Source organism: Haliaeetus albicilla, chromosome W (genome assembly GCF_947461875.1).
Source record: "Haliaeetus albicilla chromosome W, bHalAlb1.1, whole genome shotgun sequence".
Lineage (NCBI taxonomy): Eukaryota > Metazoa > Chordata > Aves > Accipitriformes > Accipitridae > Haliaeetus > Haliaeetus albicilla.
This window is the reverse complement of record NC_091515.1, coordinates 36969288-36992931: the sequence shown is the minus strand read 5'-3', so window position 1 is coordinate 36992931 and position 23644 is coordinate 36969288. Positions and strand designations below refer to the sequence as shown.

Here is a 23644-nt window from a genome sequence, read left to right as displayed (position 1 = left end):
TTCACAGAGGAGATCTGTGCTGCAGCTTAAGTTTCCCAGTTGGAAAGTGCCTTTTTTAGCACAGCAGCCTGTACCAGAACCTCCAGTGTCACCACACAGAAGAAGGTGGCTGGATCAACTCTACATGGTTAAGGCAGGCTCTGAGAAGCATCTTTGTGAGCCATCAAATTTGCATTTATTGATCTCTGTTGTGGGGAGAGGAACAAATGGTCAAAGGCAGATAGAAGATGCCTTACATACAAACATGAGTCTTCAGTGAAATTGTTGTTTTGAAATGAGGATTGGTGGTGAATTAGAGTGTGTTTTAAAAATTTGGGTAACCGAATAAGAAATTGGCTTCCCTTCAGAACTGTTATTTTCTAATGTCCTTTTAAAAAGTTTTTGTCAATAAATAATTGATACTTAATGTCTTGAGGCTTCTTGTGCTGAACCAAAACAGTAAAAACAACAACAACAAAAACAGGTGTAGTACTGTTTTAAATACATTTACAAAGAAAAGCCACAAATGGATAATAGATTTTTTATCTCCTGATAACATGCATTTGTAATTGAAGCAAGATAATTTTAAAAGCTTTGTGTAGCACAATAACATACCTCATGAGTGCTGTGAAGAACAAGACACAGCACAACAGCTTTAAAGAAATTGTGCCAGAAGAGGTAAGGCACTTTATTAATAAAAGATTAATTCAGTATTAGATGTGGATAAATATTCTATAAAGTAAAGCCATTAGAGCTAGCAAGAAATTCTACTTAATTGTACAGTATGTAGAGAGTTAGCAACCAGCTCAACTAACAATGTAACTGCTCCTGACCGGAATTTCAGCCAAAGTAGAATTTATTCCAAGAATTATAGAACAGAGGTGTCCTGGTTTCAGCTGGGATAGAGTTAACTGTCTTCCTAGTAGCTGGTACGGTGCTATGTTTTGAGTTCAGTATGCAAAGAATGTTGATAACACTGATGTTTTCAGTTGTTGCTAGGTAATGTTTAGTCTAAAGTCAAGGATTTTTCAGCTTCTCATGCCCAGCCGGCGAGGAAGCTGGAGGGGCACAAGAAGTTGGCACAGGACACAGCCAGGGCACCTGACCCAAAATGGCCAACAGTGTATTCCATACCATGTGACATCCCATCTAGTATAGGAACTGGGAAGTGGGGACTAGCTGGGTGTCGGTCAGCGGGTGGTGAGCAATTGCCCTGCGCATCATTTGTACATTCCAATCCTTTTATTATTGCTGTTGTCATTTTATTAGTGTTATCATTATCATTATTAGTTTCCTTTTTTTTGTTGTATTAAACTGTTCTTATCTCAACCCACGGGTTTTGCTTCTTTTCCCGATTTTCTCCCCCATCCCACTGGGTGGGGGGAAGTGAGTGAGCGGCTGCGTGGTGCTTAGTTGCTGGCTGGGGTTAAACCACGACAGTCCGTTTTGGTGCCCAACGTGGGGCACGAAGGGTTGAGATAACGACAAACCTAACCAGAGCTTGTTAAAACAAATTTGTTATAAGCATTCATTATATTGGTCTAATAGTCACTGGTCACTATGTTGATGTATGTGTTCTTAGAGTTGTTGCTCTGGTTTTTAAAGTTCTGTTATGTATCACCTCGCTTGCTGTATGTAGTTCCTCTTCTGCTGCTTATCATCCATGGGAGGTGGATTAAAGTTTTCGCTTTCATGTACTGTATAACACTGGTTTATGGTATGATAAAGTTGTCAGCTGTGGGATTAATCCAGTATTTGCACTCAGCATTGTCACCTTTATACTCCAGGAGCCATCTGTGGGAAACTATTAATAATTACACCATTTACCTTTCCTCCATGGAAAACCAGTCTATGGGTGGGGTACCTTTCTTCCCCTCTCCTTTCTCCTTCAGTCCAGTTACAATGGTGTTTGAGAATTTTGAAAAATTTGAATACTCTTGGGATGTTGGGACTAGCACGGTCCTAGCCCTACTGCTAGGAATTAGCATGCTTCTGAATGTGGTTCAGCTCTTGTTTAAGGTTAAACAACTATTTAAGAAGATCACCCAGAGATGTGCCCCAAGGCTGGATAATTTTGAGTGGCAGGGTGTGTGGGGTAGTATGGGCAAGTACCTAGAAAAGTGGGCACCTCCAATGTTTTGGAAATTCACCCCTGAACAAGTGCAGAATCCAGAAGAACTAGTAAAATATTTGGAAAAGGTATGCTGCCACCCCGGCAGCTCCAGAGAGATACAAATCACTGCAACGTGCTGGGGCCTGTCCCATGCCTAGTGAGCCCTGTTCGACACCACTCAGTACCCTCAAGGGGAAGAGAAGGTCTCTGGACCTAACAACAAAACGATGAGCACTGTGGCCACTCAAACCTCGGCAACGGGCGCTGTGCCCTCTCCAGCCCCGGCAATGAGCATTGCAGCCACCCAGACCTTGGCAACGGGCACTGCGGTCCCTCCAGCCCCAGCGACGAGCACTGCTGCTACCCAAACCTCAGCGACAGACACTGCAGTTATCCAAAACCCGGCGAGTGATACTGCAACTGAACCAGCGGACCAACCTGCACCAGTATCAGTTGCCCCCGTACATAAAACGAAATATACAAAAAAATCAGTTCGCTTAGCGAAGGATGAAGATGAACCAGGGTCATCACGGGAACAGGAGGAAGAGGTAGAACCAGAGGTAATAACCCGGTCCCTATCCTTGAGTGAACTGCAGGATGTGCGAAAAGATTTTGGCTGCCGTATAGGTGAGCATATTATCACCTGGGTCCTCCGATGCTGGGACAATGGGGCTAATAGCTTGGAATTAGAAGGTAGGGAAGCCAAGCAGCTGGGATCACTTGCCAGGGAAGGTGGCATTGACAAGGCAATTGGAAAAGGAAACACAGGCCTTCTTAGGTGTCGTGGGTTTTTGGAGAATGCATATTCTGAATTACAGTCTGATTGTAAGCCCTCTCTATCAAGTGACCCAGAAGAAGGATGATTTTAAATGGGGCCCTGAGCAACAACAAGCCTTTGAACAAATTAAACGGATGATTGTTCATGCAGTAGCCCTTGGACCAGTCCAGACAGGACAAGATGTTAAAAATGTGCTCTATACTGCAGCTGGGGAGAATGGCCCTACCTGGAGCCTCTGGCAGAAAGCACCTGGGGAGACCCGAGGCCGACCCCTGGGGTTTTGGAGTCGAAGATATCGAGGATCCGAGGCTCACTATACTCCAGCTGAAAAAGAGATATTGGCAGCATATGAAGGAGTTCGAGCTGCCTCAGAAGTAGTTGGTACTGAAACACAGCTCCTCTTAGCACCCCGACTGCCAGTGCTGGGCTGGATGTTCAAAGGGAGGATCTCCTCTACACATCACGCGACTGATGCCACATGGAGTAAGTGGATTGCACTGATCACACAACGGGCTCGCATAGGAAACCTCAGTCGCCCAGGAATTTTAGAAGTGATCACGGACTGGCCAGAAGGCAAAGATTTTGGAATGTCACCAGAGGAGGAGGTGGCACGTGCTGAAGAAGCCCCGCTGTATAATAAACTGTCAGAAAATGAGAGGCAATATGCCCTGTTCACTGATGGATCCTGTCGCATTGTGGGAAAGCATCGAAGGTGGAAAGCTGCTGTATGGAGTCCTACATGACAAGTTGCAGAAACTGCTGAAGGAGAAGGTGAATCCAGTCAGTTTGCAGAGGTGAAAGCCATCCAGCTAGCGTTAGATATTGCTGAAAGAGAAAAGTAGCCAGTGCTCTATCTCTATACTGACTCATGGATGGTGGCAAATGCCCTGTGGGGGTGGCTACAGCAATGGAAGCAGAGCAACTGGCAGCGCAGAGGTAAACCCATTTGGGCTGCTGCACTGTGGCAAGATATTGCGTCCCAGCTAGAGAATCTGGTTGTAAAAGTACATCACGTAGATGCTCAGGTACCCAATGGGTCAGGCCACTGAAGAACATCGAAACAACCAACAGGTGGATCAGGCTGCCAAGATTGTAGTGTCTCAGGTGGACCTGGACTGGCAACATAAGGGTGAGCTATTTATGGCTCAGTGGGCCCATGACACCTCAGGCCATCAGGGAAGAGATGCAACATATAGATGGGCTTGTGATCGAGGGGTGGACTTGACCATGGACACTATCGCGCAGGTTATCCATGAATGTGAAACATGTGCTGCAATTAAGCAAGGCAAGCAGTTAAAGCCCCTGTGGTATGGAGGGCGATGGCTGAAATATAAATATGGGGAAGCCTGGCAGACTGACTATATCACACTCCCACAAACTCGCCAAGGCAAGGGCTATGTGCTTACAATGGTGGAAGCAACCACCGGATGGCTGGAAACATATTCTGTGCCCCATGCCACTGCCCGGAACACTATCCTGGGCCTTGAAAAGCAAGTCTTATGGCGACATGGCTCCCCAGAAAGAACTGAGTCTAGACAATGGGACTCATTTCCGAAACAACCTCATAGACACCTGGGCCAAAGAGCATGGCATTGAGTGGGTATATCACATCCCCTATCATGCACCAGCCTCCGGGGAAAATGGAACGATACAATGGACTATTAAAGACTACATTGAGAGCAATGGGGGGTGGGACCTTCAAACATTGGGATACACATTTAGCAAAAGCCACCTGGTTAGTCAACACCAGAGGATCTGCCAATCATCGGAGTGGCCCTGCCCAATCAGAATTTTTACATACTGTAGAAGGGGATTAAATCCCTGTAGTGCACATGAAAAATATGTTAGGGAAAACAGTCTGGGTTACTCCTGCCTCAGGCAAAGGTAAACCCATTCGTGGGATTGCTTTTGCTCAAGGACCTGGGTGCACTTGGTGGGTTATGCGAAAGGATGGGGAAATCCGATGTGTGCCTCAAGGGGATTTGATTTTAGGTGAGAATAGCCAATGAATTCAATTGTATGATGTTAATTGCTATATAACCCTGCCACTGTAAGTTATCATTACTATAATTGTTATATGCTATATCAATGGTATTACGGTAAGAATCATTAGATCAAGCAAGAATGAACTGTGATAAAACCGAGTGAAACACAGTAGTGATGGAACCAGAACTGACTTCAGCATGCAACAATCCAACATTACACACCATCCTCCTGCTGCACTGTGGAATGATTGCTGGAGGTGATTTATCAATATGACACACCCCTCTCAAGGGAGGGTGAACCTCCAGGGTGGAATGCAGTGGACACGTGAAGAATCGGTTCCATGGTAGTTCCCTAAGCAACATAACCTGCAACTTTAGATGTTAGCAACACCAGGGGAGCTTGGTGTGCTGACTCTGAAAAGTAACAGGGAGGGTGGAGCAGAGTGGAGACGCCGCGGCCAGGCTCTGTGATTGCAGGGATAGGGAACTGGAACGATAGGAACAAGAACGGTTGGTCCCTGCATTGAATCCACTGAAACAAGGAGGTAAAATAATGGGGGTTCTGTCGACCTAATGCCCTACTACTGATTTATATCACACGTGCCCAGTTCTGGGGTACTGACATGTAACACCATGTCCTTTGGGTGAGCTTTGCTCATTATAATATCATTATAATACCAAAACACACCTCCATCCCAAAAGCTACCCACCTCCAAGGTGCAACCACTCCCCCATGGAGCATGCGCTCTGAATTTTTTCTAGCATATACCTTTAAAAGCAAAGCGAGAGAACTTTATACCAATCAAAGTAAAGGTATGTATGACTAGAGTCAGTCAAGCTCCGCCTAAAAAATAAGAAAATATAAAAGGGCTTAAGAGAGGAGGAATGTTAGGGAAGATACCATCATAGACAAGTCGGGAGGACATCGCTGACTTCTGGGACCAGTTGACAGGCTGAACCTCTCTCCCCCCCCCATAGGGATGCCTATTGGTTGAGATTCGAACACTTGGCTGTACTGAGTGCTTCCCTGGGAAACTTAGAATTCTTTAGAGCTCTTTTCTTTCATAATTTAATGCGCTTGTAGTCGACTGTATTATCAATTGCACGTGCTTTGCAGACAGCGTATTTATCACCAGCAATCCAAAAGAACCTGTACTGTTGTTTTAATAAACTGCAGTGCTCATTAATCTAGTGATGATAGTTCATTAACGCAACCAAACTCCCTAAGTCTGGTAATTCTCGTGCATTGAACGCGGCTAAGCCGAGAGTGCAGTGTGCTATAAGTGCATCCGTCATCGTGATAGTTCAGCATATTGAACACAACCCGACTTATAGTGCTGAATTGGACATTACTCAGAAACTAAACCTAGCCGCCCCCAGCCCCTCTGACATCTGAGGATAAGCTGGAATACAAGAGGGTTTATTTTCTGCCAAATTCCTTTACCTTTTAACACAACAGCGCCCAATGTCACCCGCTCGCCACACCGCACTGAAGCCCGATCCTGCTCTACCGACTGAGCAGACTTTGCACTATCCCTCCTGCCCAGAAAGACTGGTATGACAGATGGAGCCCAAAGTCGGGGACTAAATGAACTCAAGGAACATTTTACAGAGATAGCCCATAGACTAAGGGAATGATATCTCTGTGTGTGTATACATATATATATATATCTCTATCAAAGGACAGAAAAGGTGATGGTGATTAATTAGGATGTATTGGAAAGTATGGGACCTGAGCATGATGTAAATGGTAGAGAATAAGGGGTGGATATTGTCCTGGTTTCAGCTGGGATAGAGTTAATTTTCTTCCTAGTAGCTTGTATAGTGTTATGTCTTGAATTCAGTATGAGAAGAATGTTGATAACACTGATGTTTTCAGTTATTGCTAAGTAGTGTTTATACTAAGTAAGTCAAGGATGCCTAGTATATAAACTGAGGGGAGTTGGCCTGGGAGGATCGCTGCTTGGGAACTAACTGGGCATCGGTCGGTGAGTGGTGAGCAATTGCACTGTCCATGACTTGTTTTGTATATTCCAATCCTTTTATTATTATTGTAATTTTATTATTATTATTATCATTATTAGTTTCTTCCTTTCTGTTCTGTGAAACAGTTCTTATCTCAACCCACGAGTTTTACCTTTTTCCTTCCAATTCTCTCCCTCATCCTACTGGGTTGGGGGGAAGTGAGTGAGCAGCTGTGTGGTGCTTAGTTGCTGCCTGGGGTTAAACCACAGCACCCTACACAGGCTGACATGCAGTCATTATTTGAGGCAGTCTTTACTTCAGACCAGAAAATTAAAATCTGGGAAACAAATCATAGATGGGCCAGGGAAGCACCAGGCACAACCCCATGGCTAGCTAGTGACCCAGGATGGGACCTCAGTTCATCAGCTGATAGAGATATGCTGCAAAGAGTGAAAGGGGGACTGTTAAACTAAGGAAGCAGGAAGGAAAACTGTAAATTGGGCTAAGGTCTGAGAATGCTAGCAAGGTAATGCTGAACACCACTGTGAATGTTATGCCCGATTGGTTAAACAAGTAAGAATGTTTGGAGGAGTCAACCCTGAAAATGAGGAAAATCGAACTCTAATGGTATCTTTCTTTGTAGATCAGTCAGCCCCAGATATTAGGAAATACTTTTCTAAACATGTGCCAGGATGGCAGGGCAAAGGATTGGATGAAATAGTCATCATTGCTACATTTGTATTTAATGGAAGAGATGAAAGACAGCTGAAGCAAAAAAAGAAAAAACAGGAACAAAAAGCTGGTCTATTGGCAGCAGCACTGAATAGCAGTCCTAGACTAAGGGGGGCAGGGATGCATAGGTCTTCAAGGCATAAGCAGAGGGAAAAATTTTACATACAGTGGGCCTCAAGGAACAGTAGACTGTTGTAATTATGGTGGACAATGAGGTCATTTGAAACAGGAATGTTCAGTACGTCCAAAGGGCTTCCCAAAAAGACCACTCAATCCTAAGGTGCAACTGAAGTCAAACTCTAGAAGCTTCATGATCACATCTTCAATAAACACATGAAGACTAGCCATATTTACAGAGGGAAAGCTCCAGAGGAAGTATAGATAGATATTGACATCCACGGGTACACAGGAGTCTGGTCTCCCATCTGAAGTAAATTGTTTGTTTGGGTTTGGTTTTTTTTCCTACACACCAAAAACATTACTGAGAACAAGAGTGTTTGACACCAGCATCAAGGTTAAAAAAAAAACAGAACCAACAAACAAAAAATACACAACCGATCAACACACCCACACCATGACCACCACACCTCTCTACATCCTCAAGTGTAGATTCACACATCCTTCCTTAAGCATAGGAGGATATGAATATTCTGGGCAAGTTGATGATGAGAGAATGAAAGACAAAAGAGTAAAGACCTCTATTCAGCAGCCATTCAATGTGGCTGTCTCATGATAGACTCACAATGTTCATGTTGCTCACTCCCAGAAATACTGTAGGCCTTCCTGGCAAGTAATAATCAACATAGTCTGCACCATTAAAAACAAACGAACAAACAAACAAATCCACACAAACCAACCAACCCAAAAAACACACACACACCAAAAAAAAAAAACCAAAAACCAACCCACTCACACCACACCCAACACACAACCAAACCCAACACCACACTCACACCCAAATCTTCCTTTGCCAGGAAATATCTTGTCAAGTTTCCACTTATTCTAGTTAACAGGAAATTGTCTCATTAACATCTAGTTACAAAAAGGAGGCATGGCTTCCTGTACAAATTGCAGATGCACCCAATCTATCCAACTTAAAAGGAAGAAATACATATAGTATACTTCACACCTCAAGAACACATCCTAGCCAGGAAGAACATACGCAATTATCTTTAGAAAACTCACATCCCAGTTCTGGTTCTGATGGTTCACTATAAGTACTCCTGGTTTTGTGTACATCTGTGGTAAGTCCTTTCCAGTTTTAGTCAAGTCTTACCCTTCAGATTTTATAGGTCTCTACAGGGGAGAATTAGGACTGTCTGGTGAGGAACATCAGAGTTGGAAGTTTTAACACCGTCCCTGCCCTTCCCAGAACCAAACTACTAGCTCCCTTATTGCACCAATGTATTTGATCCTTTCCAGAAGAATCACTGTACTGCAAGTGAAGATCAAAATAGTTACTCATCACTGTATATTGATTGTCATATTCCTTTGGATATCCATTGAGATGGAGAGAAACCACATTTCTTAGGACAACAGATCCAGATTCTGAACACAGGCAGTTTTCATTCGATTATCTGAAAAACATAAGCCTAATACATCTCTAACAGCTAGAGACCTTTCAAGCATCATACAGTTTTCTTGTTCTCCAGAATGAAGCAGATGCAGCATTTAAATGCTTAAGAGCTGAATCAAACCATATTAGCAAGCTACCTGCATAGCAGTTTTTGCATATTTAAGTATAGTCCAAGAAATACATTGGTCTGTAAATATAGCTAAAAATTCCTGTTTCAGCCTTGCTCAAGAACTTGTTTTCAACACAGGGAATTCCCCAGTCTTATACACACCACCCCAAAAAAGGTTAACTTGAAGAATTTTTACTCTGAAAACCTTCGATTCTCATCCATATCTACAAAACAGAGTATTATGCACTTCCCATTGAAGAGTCAAGGGAGGAGTAATTATATCACAGTATGGCAGCAGTAACCTTATAAAACTACCCTTTTTAATTAGAAGTCTATTTCTAAGTGTAATAAGTTCATGAAAATTAAATTTAAACTATAGTCATAATAGACTACACAGTCAAGTAATTAAAAAACCTAAACAAAATAAATCAATTAAGCATTGCCTGTATTTTTAATAAGTCACACCACCAACTGGTGGATATAGCTAAAAGCACATTACCATGAGCTAGCACAGAGCTGGTACATTCACACAACACTTGTATTGGCAAAAAATTACATTCAGACCAAAGTTGCCAAACTGCCTACAGTTGAAGAGTAAGATTACAAGAAAAATATTCAGGGTTTCTGTACCATGTAAACCCTCAGAATAAGTTGAAACACTAACCTGGCACTGACAGTTATCTTTACAGCCACAACAGATGTTGCTATTGGTTTTGAAGTCAAAAACCTGAAACAAAAAGTAGCTCATTTGAAGAAAAGTCAACTGGCAAAATAAAGATGCAAGAGATGAGCTTCCTTGTTAAAATGGCCTCAGACTGAGACTGGATAGGAATCCCCACACACCCCCCCCCAATATCCTTAAGTCAGTTAAATTCATCAGACCCACATAATGCATTTTAGGTTGGTTGGTTTGTTTTTAAATACACAGGAAAAAAATAATTGTAATTTTATCAGGCCTAATCAGCATGCTAAAGTAGAGAAATAAATCAAAGATGTTCCATGTGCTCAAGTTCCAAGAACCAGATAACTTCCAAAATACTGAAAGGCAAACAATTTTAAGGGCAGTATTAAGATTTATGTATTAATTGATTATAGGTAATAGTTAACAAATTAGCATAATAATTGCTATTAAAAAAAATTAAAAGTTGGATTTGTGGCTGCCCATGTTGCTTGAATATTATATTGAGCTTTAGAAAGAGTTCTGAAGGATGCAATTGAAGATACAGTACACAGGTTTGAATAACTTCCAAGATATTGCTCTTGCCAGTCCACTTCTTTACATGAATGTTGTTCTTCAAAAAGAGAAATCAGATTAGACCTAATCAAATAGAGTACCCAAAGGGAAAAAGTTAATCTGAAGAAGAAAATTAATATTAATTCTGTAGCACCTTCCTCAATTCTGAAACAGCTTATGCTGAAAGAAAAACAGCCAAACTAGAGAGAAAACATTGCTGTTCTTTCAGGTTCTTGTCTTAAACTAGTCTTATTGATAGTGACAGTATTATCAGCTAAGATTAGTAAACTAAAGAACATGCTCTACCAAAAGGGTGCTCTAGTTGTACTCTGCTGACAAATTACCAGGCCTTCTCCTGACATTAGTGCTCAGGGTGTCCTCATATGTTTGAGTTAGAGCCTAGCCGTGGTGATACTGCTCAATTTAGGGTTAAACATGATACCTTGTCCTTTAAGGAGGACCATTACTCAGTAGCTTCACTATGCAAGCCTGATTACTTTGTATAAACTATGCAAGCTTTGCTAACCACTACACCCTTGAAGAGGGAACCTAAATAAAGACTGATAAAAGGAAACACCCTGCTCCAGAAGGTGCCGAAGGCCAGATGATTGCCAAAGAAGCATGAACTAAGGGAAAGGTAAAGGCGGCAGGGTGAGATCGCGGCCTCCGACCCAATTCAAGGCTGGAAGAACTTGCCCCACCCTCACGACTGCAAGGAGCACCCATGCTAATTTAAATATAACTGGCCAATAGCAGATGAGACGATGACTACTAACCAATGAATGTAAATTTAGGCGGGTTTTTACTAATAATGTAACAGAATAAATGATACCGAAAAGCTGGTCGAAGAAACTCTCTAAGGCTCGTTTTGGAGTTTTAGAAAGCAGGCATTCTTTATTGCAGCGCTGGATGCACGGGGGATAATTCCACCTGGTGTGCATACCACAGCTTCAGCACAAACAGGTTACATGGAGTAACTAATTACATATTAATCAGATTAATATACATGTACATAAAAATTATTGTAACTGATTATCATAGTACTGCCTACATCCAATCATGCGCAATGGTTCTTCATTTGAGTCAAAGGGCTGCTTTTGCGACCACCGACCCATTTGAAGTTCTGTTGGCTGACCTTCAAGTCTTTGTTCGTCATCCTTGTTCTTTGATCTTGGAGCTTAACATGGTTTCAGTCACATATGGTCAGTTTCAATATTATTCTTATCTAACGTACAGGAACATCCAGTCATAAGAGCCAAGAACTGCCAAACCTATGAGTAACTACCTCTACTAGTTAATTACTTGGCTACACTTTTGCCTATTGTTTCAATCATAGTGTTAGTATAAGATTTCTAATAATTATTTACCAAATCTCACTTTTACAGTCACCTAGCAGCAAACCAGTTTCCACGGCTGGTACAAAATATTAAAACCATCAGAATATTTAGACATACCATACAGAATGTATGGACATATGCTATCATAAATACATTGTATTTCTTTGGTGTGGGGTGCCAGCTTTGTGGAGTCACCACCTGGCACACATCTCTGCGCAGACATGAAATAAACAAATAGCTCTGTGTGTAAGATTGGCTCATTGCACACCAGGTATTGAACCCCGCTTGTGGGACAACAAGGGGTTTCACAGTATTGGATCAGGGAACTTACCCAGCTCATCCAGTGATGGATATTTCTGCAGGTTTGGGTTTTTTGTTTACTTTCTGTAAGCTAAACCAGTTTCCAGATCCAACTCAAAAGTTGTATAAATACAAATGTCAGCACAAGAAAGCACAAGAGTTTACCCCTTTTAGCAGCAGCCCATAGTTGGGTTGTCAAACTATAACCTGTTCATATTGCTCAGTTATTTCCAGCTTCTCTAGAACAAAACAAAAGCAAAGTAGTAAGAACAATATTAGCAGTTTGCTGAAGAAAGATAATTGAATGTTATTGTACAAGTATTTTGGACTTGTTGGGGAATTTTTATGGTACTCTTTGAGGCAAATTAAACACACATTCATGCTTAAAAAGAAACATATAATGAACAATGCATTGGGCAGAGTCCTACCACAACAAGCTGTTCTACATGGAATCTGCAAAGATGTGTCACAAGCAGATTCCTTATATATACTTGCACCAGCACCAATCCCAAGAGCGGTTGCACCTGGGTCCACCCCCCAGCCCAGCTCTGCTGCCCAAAGGTGGCCCCTGAGCTTGGGCCCTGAGCACTCAAATTCCAGGATGTCCTACAGGACAATGCTGAGGCTGTTTCTTATCTCATCACCCAGGGAAACTTCACTGCCTTACAAGGAGTCCTTCTGTCTCTAGCATTCCTACTTCCAGCCAGTTTAACCCCTTCTTGCAGTTAGGCCCTCCTCCATGCCAGATCATTCCTCAGTCACAAATTACCACTGCTGAGCAGTTACAATTAGAATTTCCCCTTCAGACTAAAGACTCATCACAAAAATCAGATTAGGAGGTTTATACAATGTAAAGTTACAAAATAAACATGGTCCTTATAAAATACAAACCCTGGAGGACTAATATGAGTTACTACTGCAAACAGAGCAGTCACTATCACCGTCATGGAAAAAAACATTGTGTGTGGTATCAGGATCAGTAAAGCGAGGATTTTCCGCACAGATTATAAAAAGCATTAAGATGCCATTTTACATTATGCTAGCAAAGCCTCATCTGAGTACAGGTGCATAGAGCTCAGTGTTTTTCCAAGAATGATGAATGAGAACAGGTACAAATTAAAGACTTCTACATCATAGACAAGCTGACAAAGTATGGGTTAGATAAGTAGACAGTGAGGTGGACTGAAAACTGGCTGAATGGCCAAGCCCAGAGGGTTGTGATCAGCATCACAAAGTCCAGTTGGAGACCAGTAACTAGCAGTGTACCACAGGGGTCAATACTGGGGCCAATCCTGTTCAACATCCTAATTAATGATCTGGACAAATGAACAAAGCGTGCCCTCAGCAAGTTTGCAGATAATACAAAATTGGGAGGAGTGGCTGATAATATACCCAAGGTTTCTGCTGTCATCCAAAGGGACCTCGACAGGCTGGAGAAATGGGCTGACAGGAACTTCATGCGGTTCAACAAGGGGAAGTACAAAGTCCTGCCCCTGGGGAGGAACAACCCCATGCACCAGTATATGCTGGGGGCTGACCAGTTGGAAAGCAGCTTGGTAGAAAAGGACCTGGGGGGCTCCTGGTAGACACTAAGTTGAACATGAGCCAGTAATGTGCCCTTGCAGCCAAGGCAGCCAACGGTATCCTGGGCTGCATTTGGAGGAATGTTGCTAGCAGGTTGAGGGAGGTGATCCTTTCCCTCTACTCACCACTGGTGAAGCCACACCTGGAGTACTGTGTCCAGTTCTGGGCTCCCCAATACAGTAGAGACATGGACATACTAGAGAGAGTCCAGCAAAGGGCCACGTAGATGATTAAGGGACTAGAGCATCTGTCCTATGAAAAAAGGCTGAGAGAGCTAGGACTGTTTAGCCTGGAGAAAAGAGGGCACAAGGAGGATTCTTATCAATGTATATGACTACCTGAAGAAAGGGAATGAAGAAGAGGGAGCCAGACTTCTCAGTAGTGCCCGCTGACAGGACAAGTGTATTGGGTCTGCGTGGGAAGGTTTTGGTAGCAGGGGGGCTACAGGGGTGGCTTCTGTAAGAAGCTGTGAGAAGCTTCCCCTATGCCTGACAGGGCCAATGCCAGCCGGCTCCAAGACAGACCTGCCACTGGCCAAGGCCAAGCCCAAGCCCATCAGCGACAGTGGTAGTGCCTCTGATGATAACATATTTAAGAAGGGAGGGGAAAAGTTGCTGTGGCACAGAAACTGCAGCCAGAGAGAGGAGTGAGAATATGTGAGGGAAACAACTCTGCAGACACCAAGGTCAGTGAAGAAGGAGGGGGAGGAGGTGCTCCAGGCGCCAGAGCAGAGATTCCCCTGCAGCCTGTGGTGAAGACCATGGTGAGGCAGGCTGTCCCCCTGCAGCCCATGGAGGTTAATGGTGGAGCAGATATCCACCTGCAGCCCCTGGAGGACCCCACGCCAGAGCAGATGGATGCCCGAAGGATGCTGTGACCCCATGGGAAGCCCACGCTGGAGCAAGTTCCTGGCAGGACCTGTGGAGAGAGTAGCCTATGCTGGAGCAGGTTTGCTGGCAGGACTTGTGATCCTGTGGGGGATCCACGCTGGAGCAGTGTGCTCCTGAAGGACTGCACCCCGTGGAAGGGACCCATGTGGGAGCAGTTCGTGAAGAACTGCAGCCCGTGGGAAGGACCCACATTGGAGAAGTTCATGGAGGACTGTCTCCCGTGGGAGGGACCCCATGCTGGAGCAGGGGAAGAGCGTGAGGAGTCCTGCCCCTGAAGAGGAAGGAGCGGCAGAGACAACGTGTGACAAACTGATCGTAACCCCCATTCCCCATCCCCCTGCGCCACTGGGGAGAGTAGGTAGAGAATTTGGGAGTGAAGCTGTGCCCGTGAAGAAGGGAGGGGTGGGGGGAAGGCATTTTAAGATTTGGTTTTATTTCTCATTACCCTACTCTGATTTGACTGGCAATAAATTAAGTTAATTTTCCCCAAGTCGAGCCTGTTTTGCCTGTGACAGTAATTGGTTGAGTGATCTCTGTTCTTATCTCGACCCACAAGCCTTTTGTTATATTTTCTTTCCCTTGTCCAGCTGAGGAGGGGGAGCAAGTGAGCGGCTACGTGGGTCTTAGTTGCTGGCTGGGGTTAAACCACAACAACAAGAGACAAAGGTCACAAATAGAAACATGTGAAATTCCATCTGAACGCGAGAAAACACTGTTTTACTGTGTGGGCAAACACTGGAACAGGTTGCCCAGGGAGGTTGTGGAGTCTCCATCCATGGAGATATTCAAAGCCCAACCAGGACATGGTCCTGGGCAATCTGCTCTAGGTGACCCTGCTTGAGCAGGGGGGTTGGACTAGATGATCTCAAGAGGTCCCTTCCAACCTCAATGGTTTTGTGATTCTAGGATGTCCAAATGCACAGAGAACAAGACTAAAAGAGCTTGTCTTGTTTTATTTTAGTAAGATGACATTCAGAAAGAAAATTCAAGTACTGTATACAAACATAAATAACAAGGAGGGAAAGAAGCTATTTGAATTAAATTACATTGACTAAAGAACCAAGAGGCCTACTGACCACAAGTAAGTTCAGCAAAGTACTTCAGGAAGACTTCTATCAGCAAAATGGTCTCAGTCTTCTAATACAGGGAAAGGGGAGGAACCAGTTTTAAAAAGACAGACCTTATGTGACATGGTCAGCAAACTTGATAGCCTAGAGTCATCTTTTAGTCTTTTGTGCATCTTTAGTTGAACTCTGCTTTCTTTACAGATTGTTAGACAGAACTTGTTGGGTTTGTAGGTTTTGTTTTGGGGTCTTTTTTGTTTGGGTTTTGTGGGTTTTTTTAACTCACAATCCATCTTGCCTCAAAGCTACCAATAATGTTGCCTTTTTTTCTTACTCCTGTCTCCAAATTCAGAGGAAAGGTGCATGGATTTCTCTGTATGGGAGGAAGCAAAGTGCAGTTTTGTTTTTAAGTGTCTTTTGTTTGTCCGGGGGGGGGGGGCGGGGGAGCAGAAGAGAAGAAAGTGAAAATCTTCCTCCGAGATCACTGCCTTCTAGTCTGTCAAGGGAAACAACTAGTATGTTCAGTAGATATTTAACAAACAGAGCAAAGCTACCAGTAGAGGGCTCAGTTCACATATTGTCTACTGATCACAGCTGTAAGTGACTGAACAAAAGACATTAAATCAGAATCATTCACATAGTGCAAAGTTTCCCATTCTTTCAAAAGAATAAACTCACCAATTAAGGCAATGCTATAAAAAAAATCTATTAATGCATGGTAATGAATAACTAAAACACAGTCCATTTTTGAACATTTTAAAAGTCTTCACCTTCTAGAACCATAAGGTCTATGATATTAGGGTAAAGTGTTTTTTCCATTTAGAAAGATATTAAGGCAGATTTGAAAGCAAGGATGGAACTTCTACAGACTATAGCTTTACTTAAAGATGTAATCAACCCTAGGCAAAAAATAGATAATCCTAAACTGTAAGATGATGATAAAAAAACCTCTCTAAAGGAAACAAAGATTAATTCATACTAATTGGTTAAGCACTGGTCACCTTGACTATCTACAGCCAGCGGTAACTGAAGACAAGCCCCCTTGCTTGAAATTGAACATGGAAGACAAAGTTCAGCAGTATGCAATTCATCCACATTAGAGCAGAGCATCTCCCAGTTGTGTTTCCACAACCAGTTTCAAGAAAAACCCCTTTCCTTTTTACTATAAAAATTACTGTTGGAATGACTAAATAACACTTGAGGTGGTTAAACATCACAACAACAAGACAAAAGTTACCCCTTGTGTATGTATATGCATCTTCCTCAAATAGTGCTTTTCTGTGAAAACGTAAATCAGAAAAACAGTTAGACATATGAATCTTGTAAAAAAAACAAAAAAATTCTGTTAACTGGCACTAGCATTAATTTTACTGTAAAAAGTCCCAACATATATTTACCTTTTAAAAGGAAAACAAGAATAGTGCAAATTTTAACTGTAAAATGAAATAGCTAAATGCAAAGCAGTGAATCACATTACTGGTTAAGAGATTTTTGGATCAATCTTGACAAAAAATAACTGCCAACTTTGATGTACTGGGTCAAGAAGCTAAATCAAACCAAAAAATGAATTATAGTTCCCATAGCAAATCAAGCATTTTGTAGGTATAACACTAGGCCTTCACTTAGTGAAAGTTTTATTCAGTGGTACTAGGACATTTATACCAGCTGCCCTATTAAGTCTTTGGCATACATATTGTACAAGTTAAGTTAAGGCAAAAATCACAGCTGAAGGAAGGAGTTTAATTTTTCAAGTTTGTAAAAGTCCATGAAATATCCTCTTTAATCCTCTTTAATTCAACACTGACCATTAATCAGCAGGAACTGAAGCCACTTTGGGAAAGGAGACAAGAGGTCCCATGAAACACTACCAAAAAAAACCCCAACCCACAACAGTGTTTCATGAATCTCTCTCATATAAAAGTGTGGCACCATCCTGAACTAAGAGTTAGCAGCACTCTGTGGCCAGAAAGGAAGTATATAATCACAGATACAGTATATTTTATATTCCAGAGATGGGGAAAAAGTAGGTATCCAATGCCATTATTATGTATGACACACCCTTATTAAACCTTCTGTGTTCTCAATGCTATCTCACACAAACTACTTCTATAAGTCTGAAGTGAAAAAAGTGCTTCCCTTTTTCACATAAGTCTCACTGCTTGCTAACACATTAATTGCTTTGGAAATGAAACATCCAACATTAATTGCTTTGGAAATGAAACATCCAACAGCAGAACAGCTGAGTTATTCACTACGCAGAACTCCAACTTCACTTTTGAAGTTTATACACATGACTGTTCTCAAAATTAATATTGAAGTACAGTAACAAGTGTAACAAAAGTTGCAGATTCCACCACCACACTTTTTTTTTTTGGGGGGGGGGGGGAGGAGAAGGGACACAACACCATTTCTTAAAGAAAAAAGTCCTCATGTAGAGAGTTTGATAGTGACACAATAATTAGGTCACTCACAGCTCCTGTATGCAATAACCTATCAAGAAAATCCCTTACTATGTTTTCTAATAAAATATGAAGAAACTATACTTTTAGAAAATATACTTTCAGAATAAGTTAAATTCTGTGCTGAAGTGTCTTACCGGTGTCACAAAGAGCTTCCTTGACTGCTACAATATAAACACGCTGAAGTCCTGGCTGCCAAGCTCAGATATTCAAGTAACATTCCGCTTACAAACAGAATATCTAAGGACTTGCCCCTTTCTCCATCCTCTAATCCTAGCACAAATCAGAAATCAGAAAGTTGGGGGGGGGGGGGAAACACGACACAGATACCCCCCCAATGTTTTCACTTATGTTACTGATTTATTTACAATCTAACAGTAACTGACCATTACTCAACAGTAACTTGTAAAGAGATTAAAGAAAAAAAGTCAGTTAATTCCATTAGAAGGGAACATGAAAGGCAACAGTAATTTGTTACAGTTAGTAATTATTTTTATATTTAATCTTAGATGTGCTGCTGAGATACTTCCTTGCAACCTCAAAAAATTACTTCAGTCTGAACAGATGAAGGGTCACGGTTTCTAAACAAAAAACAAACGAACACACACAAACACTTTGGGAGGAGGGGGACGGGGGTAAAAAACATACTCAGGATAGCTCCATTCAAGCTGATGCGAGTTTATCCCATTGACTTTAAAGGACAAGAATCTCGCCATTAGACATGTAGATGAAGTACATCTATTTTCTTGCCCCTTTCCAGTAGGCTGAAAAACTAAGCGTTTTGTCAACCAATTCTCTTAACAGAAGTTACAGTTCTACAATTACTAAAAGGTCTGTTTATATGGTATATGTGGGCTACTCCTATTTTAGGAATTATGTAACTATAGCACACATTATATATAAAAAAATTAAGAAGCATTATTATCCATTACATATTACATAAACTAATATTAAACAGCAAGATATTAAAAGAAACAGGAAAGCCTTAAAAGAACATGTTTTCTTGTGGAATTCCACCTATAATAAGTGAAAGACTGCAAGAAAACAGCATTGTAATATTTTAATCTGGCTTCCCTTACACTATGATCTCAAAATTACAGCAAATTAATTCCTAGTTCAGCTAAAGTTTGCCTTTTAATACAGAACCTACCATGCAAATAAGCTTTCACTGTAACTTGTCTCCAATAACATACTTGCTACGCCAAAATTGAAAAAGCTTGAAATGCTGTATTGGGTTTGCATGGCAAAGTTTTGGTAGCAGGGGGGCTACAGGGGTGGCTTCTGTGAGAAGCTGTGAGAAGCTTCCCCCATGTCTGACAGGGCCAATGCCAGCTGGCTCCAAGATGGACCTGCTGCTGGCCAAGGCTGAGCCAATCAGCAATAGTGGTAGTGCCTCTGGGATAACATATTTAAGAAGGGAGGGGAAAAGTTGCTGCGGCACAGAAACTGCAGCCAGAGAGAGGAGTGAGAACATGTAAGAGAAACAACTCTGCAGACACCAAGGTCAGTGAAGAAGGAGGGGGAGGAGGTGCTCCAGGCACTGGAGCAGAGATTCCCCTGCAGCCTGTGGTGAAGACCATGGTGAGGCAGGCTGTCCCCCTGCAGCCCATGGAGGTTAATGGTGGAGCAGATATCCACCTGCAGCCTGTGGAGGACCCCACACCAGAGCAGGTGGATGCCCGAAGGAGGCTGTGACCCCATGGGAAGCCTGCGCTGAAGCAGGATCCTGGCAGGACCTGTGACCCCATGGAGAGAGGAGCTCATGCTAGAGCAGGTTTTCTGGCAGGACTTGTGACCCCGCGGGGGACCCACGCTGGAGCAATTCATGAAGAACTGTAGCCTGTGGGAAGGACCCACATTGGAGATGTTCATGGAGAACTGTCTCGCGGGAGACCCATGCTGGAGCAGTTCGTGAAGAACTGCAGCCCATGGGAAGGACCCACATTGGAGAAGTTCATGGAGAACTGTCTCCCATGGGAGGGACCCCATGCTGGAGCAGGGGAAGAGCGTGAGGAGTCCTCCCCCTGAGGAGGAAGGAGTGGCAGAGATAACGTGTGATAAACTGACCACAACCCCCATTCCCCATCCCCCTGTGCCACTTGGGGGGAGGAGGTAGAGAATTTGGGAGTGAAGTTGTACCCGTGAAGAAGGGAGGGGTGGGGGGAAGGCGTTTTAAGATTTGGTTTTATTTCTCATTACCCTACTCTGATTTGATTGGTAATAATATAAACTAATTTCCCCAAGTCAAGTCTGTTTTGCCCATGATGGTAATTGGTGAGTGATCTCTCCCTGTCCTTATCTCAACCCATGAGCCTTTCATTATATTTTCTCTCCCCTGTCCAGTAGAGGAGGGGGAGTGATAGAGTGGCTTTGGTGGGCACCTGGCTTCCAGCCAGGGTCAACCCACCACACATGCACAGCCTCAAAATTTATGAAGCTTTGATCACAATGCCTTGACACATTGGACTATTTAGGATGACTGAAGATATTACTTGTCGTGGTTTAACCCCAGCACCACGCAGCTGCTCCCTCACTCCCCCCCACCCAGTGGGATGGGGGAGAGAATCGGAAAAAAAAAGGTAAAACTCATGGGTTGAGATAAAAACAGTTTAATAGGACAGAAAGGAAGAAACTAATAATTATAATAATAACACTAATAAAATTACAATAATAATAATAAAAGGATTGGAATATACAAAACAAGTGATGTACAACACAATTGCTCACCACTCGCCGACCGATGCCCAGTTAGTTCCCGAGCAGCGATCCCCCCCCAGGCCAACTCCCCCAGTTTATATACTAGGCATGATGTCACATGGTATGGAATACCCCTTTGGCCACTTTGGGTCAGCTGCCCTGGCTGTGTCCCCTCCCAATTTCTTGTGCCCCTCCAGCCTTCTCACTGGCTGGGCATGAGAAGCTGAAAAATCCTTGACTATAATCTAAACACTACTTAGCAACAACTGAAAACATCAGTGTGTTATCAACATTCTTCTCATACTGAACCCAAGACATAACACTATACCAGCTACTAGAAAGAAAATTAACTCTATCCCAGCTGAAACCAGGACATTACTTAACAAGAAAGGGACCTCAGATATATCTGTGCAGGCTTCAGTATCATACCAGGTAGCAGTTTGGTTGAAGATTATGTGTGCAGGGAGAGGAGAGACAGCATGCATTTTCATCTGGTTAGCAGATAAACCTCTTGTCACTACTAAAAGCTGACACATCCTTCTATTTTTTTTAAGCATCTCTTCCAAACATTTTCATTCCCCTCCCCAACCTAATACCCCTTGCAGCCCTTTAGTTTCCTATTTGCTGAAGGCAATATAAATTACCAATGGAAAAACACTTGATCGGCAATACCTCTCTCAGTTCCAGAGAAAACATTTGCCCTACATACACTACTTCTTATGATGGGGTCCATCTCCAAGAGAGAGATGGAAAAAAGACCCACTGTGCCATGAAAATTTATATATGTAAAAATAAATGTTTCAATTCAATTGCACTGTGTCTTTTTAAGACCACAATGGGCTTTTTCCTCCTATGAAAACCTACATGCATTTCAGTTAAATGTAGAAGGCAGCCAGAGTGAAAACAAGCCCAGAGAAGTAAGCATGTCATCAAGATGTCCCTGCGTCGGCCGAGGGCAGATCTTGCAGTAGGCAAGGGCGGTCCTGGGGTGCCGCCGTTCCCTCCGACAAGAACGGAGGGACGGAGGAGGGGCAGGGAACGGCCGGGTAACGGCCAGCCGCGGGGATGCCGCAGCCACTCACCTTGTCCAGCTCATCATGCAGCTCGGCCAGACTAGGCCGGATGAGCTTCTCTCCCAGGTCGGCAGCCGTGTGGCGGTAGTGGTCTATCCGGGGCACAGCGTCCATGGTGTTGTGGCCGAAGGTGCGCAGATAATAGGTGCTAGTGTGAGTATCGTAGTAGTAGTGGTGATGGTGCCGCCCCCCCGAGTGGAGGCTGCCCTCGTTCAGCATTGCGTCGCCGCCGTTTTGCAAGCTGACGTTGCCGCCCTCCGAACTGCCACCGCCAGACTCCCCTGAGGTCTCATCGCCGGCTGACGGGTCCACGAAGTTCACCCGAAACCTGCCCTTGGCTTCCTCACTGCTCTTCCCCAGCATGCTGCCTTCCCTGCCCGCCTTTTCGGTCGCTTCTGCTGGACGGCCGAAGCCCTCGGTGACCAGGTCGACCTGAAAGCGGCTCTGGCTTGGCGTGGGACCCAGCGGTCTACTCAGCACATCATTGACTGCCACGGCCGGTTCTGCGCCGCCTGCTGCCGCATCCTTGTCCTCCAAGTACGGCTCTTCACTCACGGCCTTAAGCTCAGTAACTCTCTTCTGCTCCGCAGAGCCGGGCTGTTTCCCCTCCATGTCTCCTCCTTGGGAGACTGAGGACAACACACAACAACAATCCTTGGTGCTCTGAACCCCCTTCGCGACGACAGCTCCAGTGCTTTAAATCGCCAACCAGCGCCCAGGACAGAACTGCATCAGAGGCAACGCAAGGCCCCGCGCACGACCCGCCCCCCTCCGCAGCGCCAAGTGATGATGCTGCCGGTGCAGCCGCCACTGCTCTGGAGAGAGGCCGTAGCACCCGCTCCCTCCCCCCCTACAGCTACTTTTCGCTCACTCTCGCGCTGCCCCGGCCTCCTGAGTCCTCCCGTTACGCAAGGACGCGTCCCCGCAGCTCACCCAGCGCCCGCCGCTCTGAGCGCGCCACGGAGCGCTCTGGGAGCGGCACAGGTTCCCCTAGGCCGGGAAGGAAGAGGTTTCTGATGCCTCACTCCCTCCATCCGGCTGTTCCATCTGATCCCTGCTCCGGAAAGACAGGAACTTGGACGCGAACCCGGCCAGTATCGCCTCACCTCGCTCTCTTCCCTGCTCAGGAGGACGTGAGATGCTGGGGGGTGGCGAGGCCGCCTGCTCCGCCTGCTCCCGAGACTCTGCCCGCTTCTCACTACAGTGGCAAAAGCGACTCCCGAGCCCGGCGCAATTCCTCACGGCCGAAACTATGGCTGCTAGCACATCAACCTCGCGCGTGGGGAGCGGTGTTTCTACTTCTTGGTTCCATTCAGTTGTTTTTCCTAATTATGTGATTTTTTAAATTATTTTTTTAAGTTCTTTATCTAGCAACGTCTGAGTGCCAACGTCTGTTTTCTAGCTCACCTCATCTCTACATATTTTGTTTAAATTCACAACAAATTTGTTGACATAATCCAGCAGAAAAGGACTGGAGTTTTAAAACAAAGTTAGTTTGTTTGTTTGTTTGTGGGTGTTTGGGGTTTTTTTAACAGTCACTTAGAGGAAGTATTTCAATTTTAGGGATGTATGTGTGCATAAAAGATGAGAATGCTTCAGTAGATTCAAAAGATGGGGACACTGATCCTTTCACGAGTGTTTCCTATTCAAACACTATTCTACAAAAGAACAAAAAACATATACTTTAGAATTATTTGATAAATTCCTTGATGGACCCCAAAACTCCTGAGAGTAACAGTTTGCAAAAGTCAGGATGCAGGAAAATTTCA

The 23644-nt window shown here is 43.8% G+C and overlaps 1 protein-coding gene across 5 annotated transcripts in view; it reads right to left on the bottom strand.

The window, feature by feature from the left end:
* LOC138683649 (solute carrier family 12 member 2-like) overlaps positions 1 to 22828 on the bottom strand; it is a 111234-nt gene extending 88406 nt beyond the window's left edge. For 2 of the 5 annotated variants that reach the window (XM_069775656.1, XM_069775655.1), the window contains exon 1: positions 21885 to 22828. In XM_069775656.1, coding sequence (XP_069631757.1) covers positions 21885 to 22487 — 603 coding nt within the window. In that variant the 5' untranslated portion in view covers positions 22488 to 22828. The remainder of the gene's footprint in view (positions 1 to 21884) is intronic. The other 3 variants (XM_069775654.1, XM_069775652.1, XM_069775653.1) reach the window with 3 other exon arrangements.
* Positions 22829 to 23644: the final 816 nt, after the last annotated feature.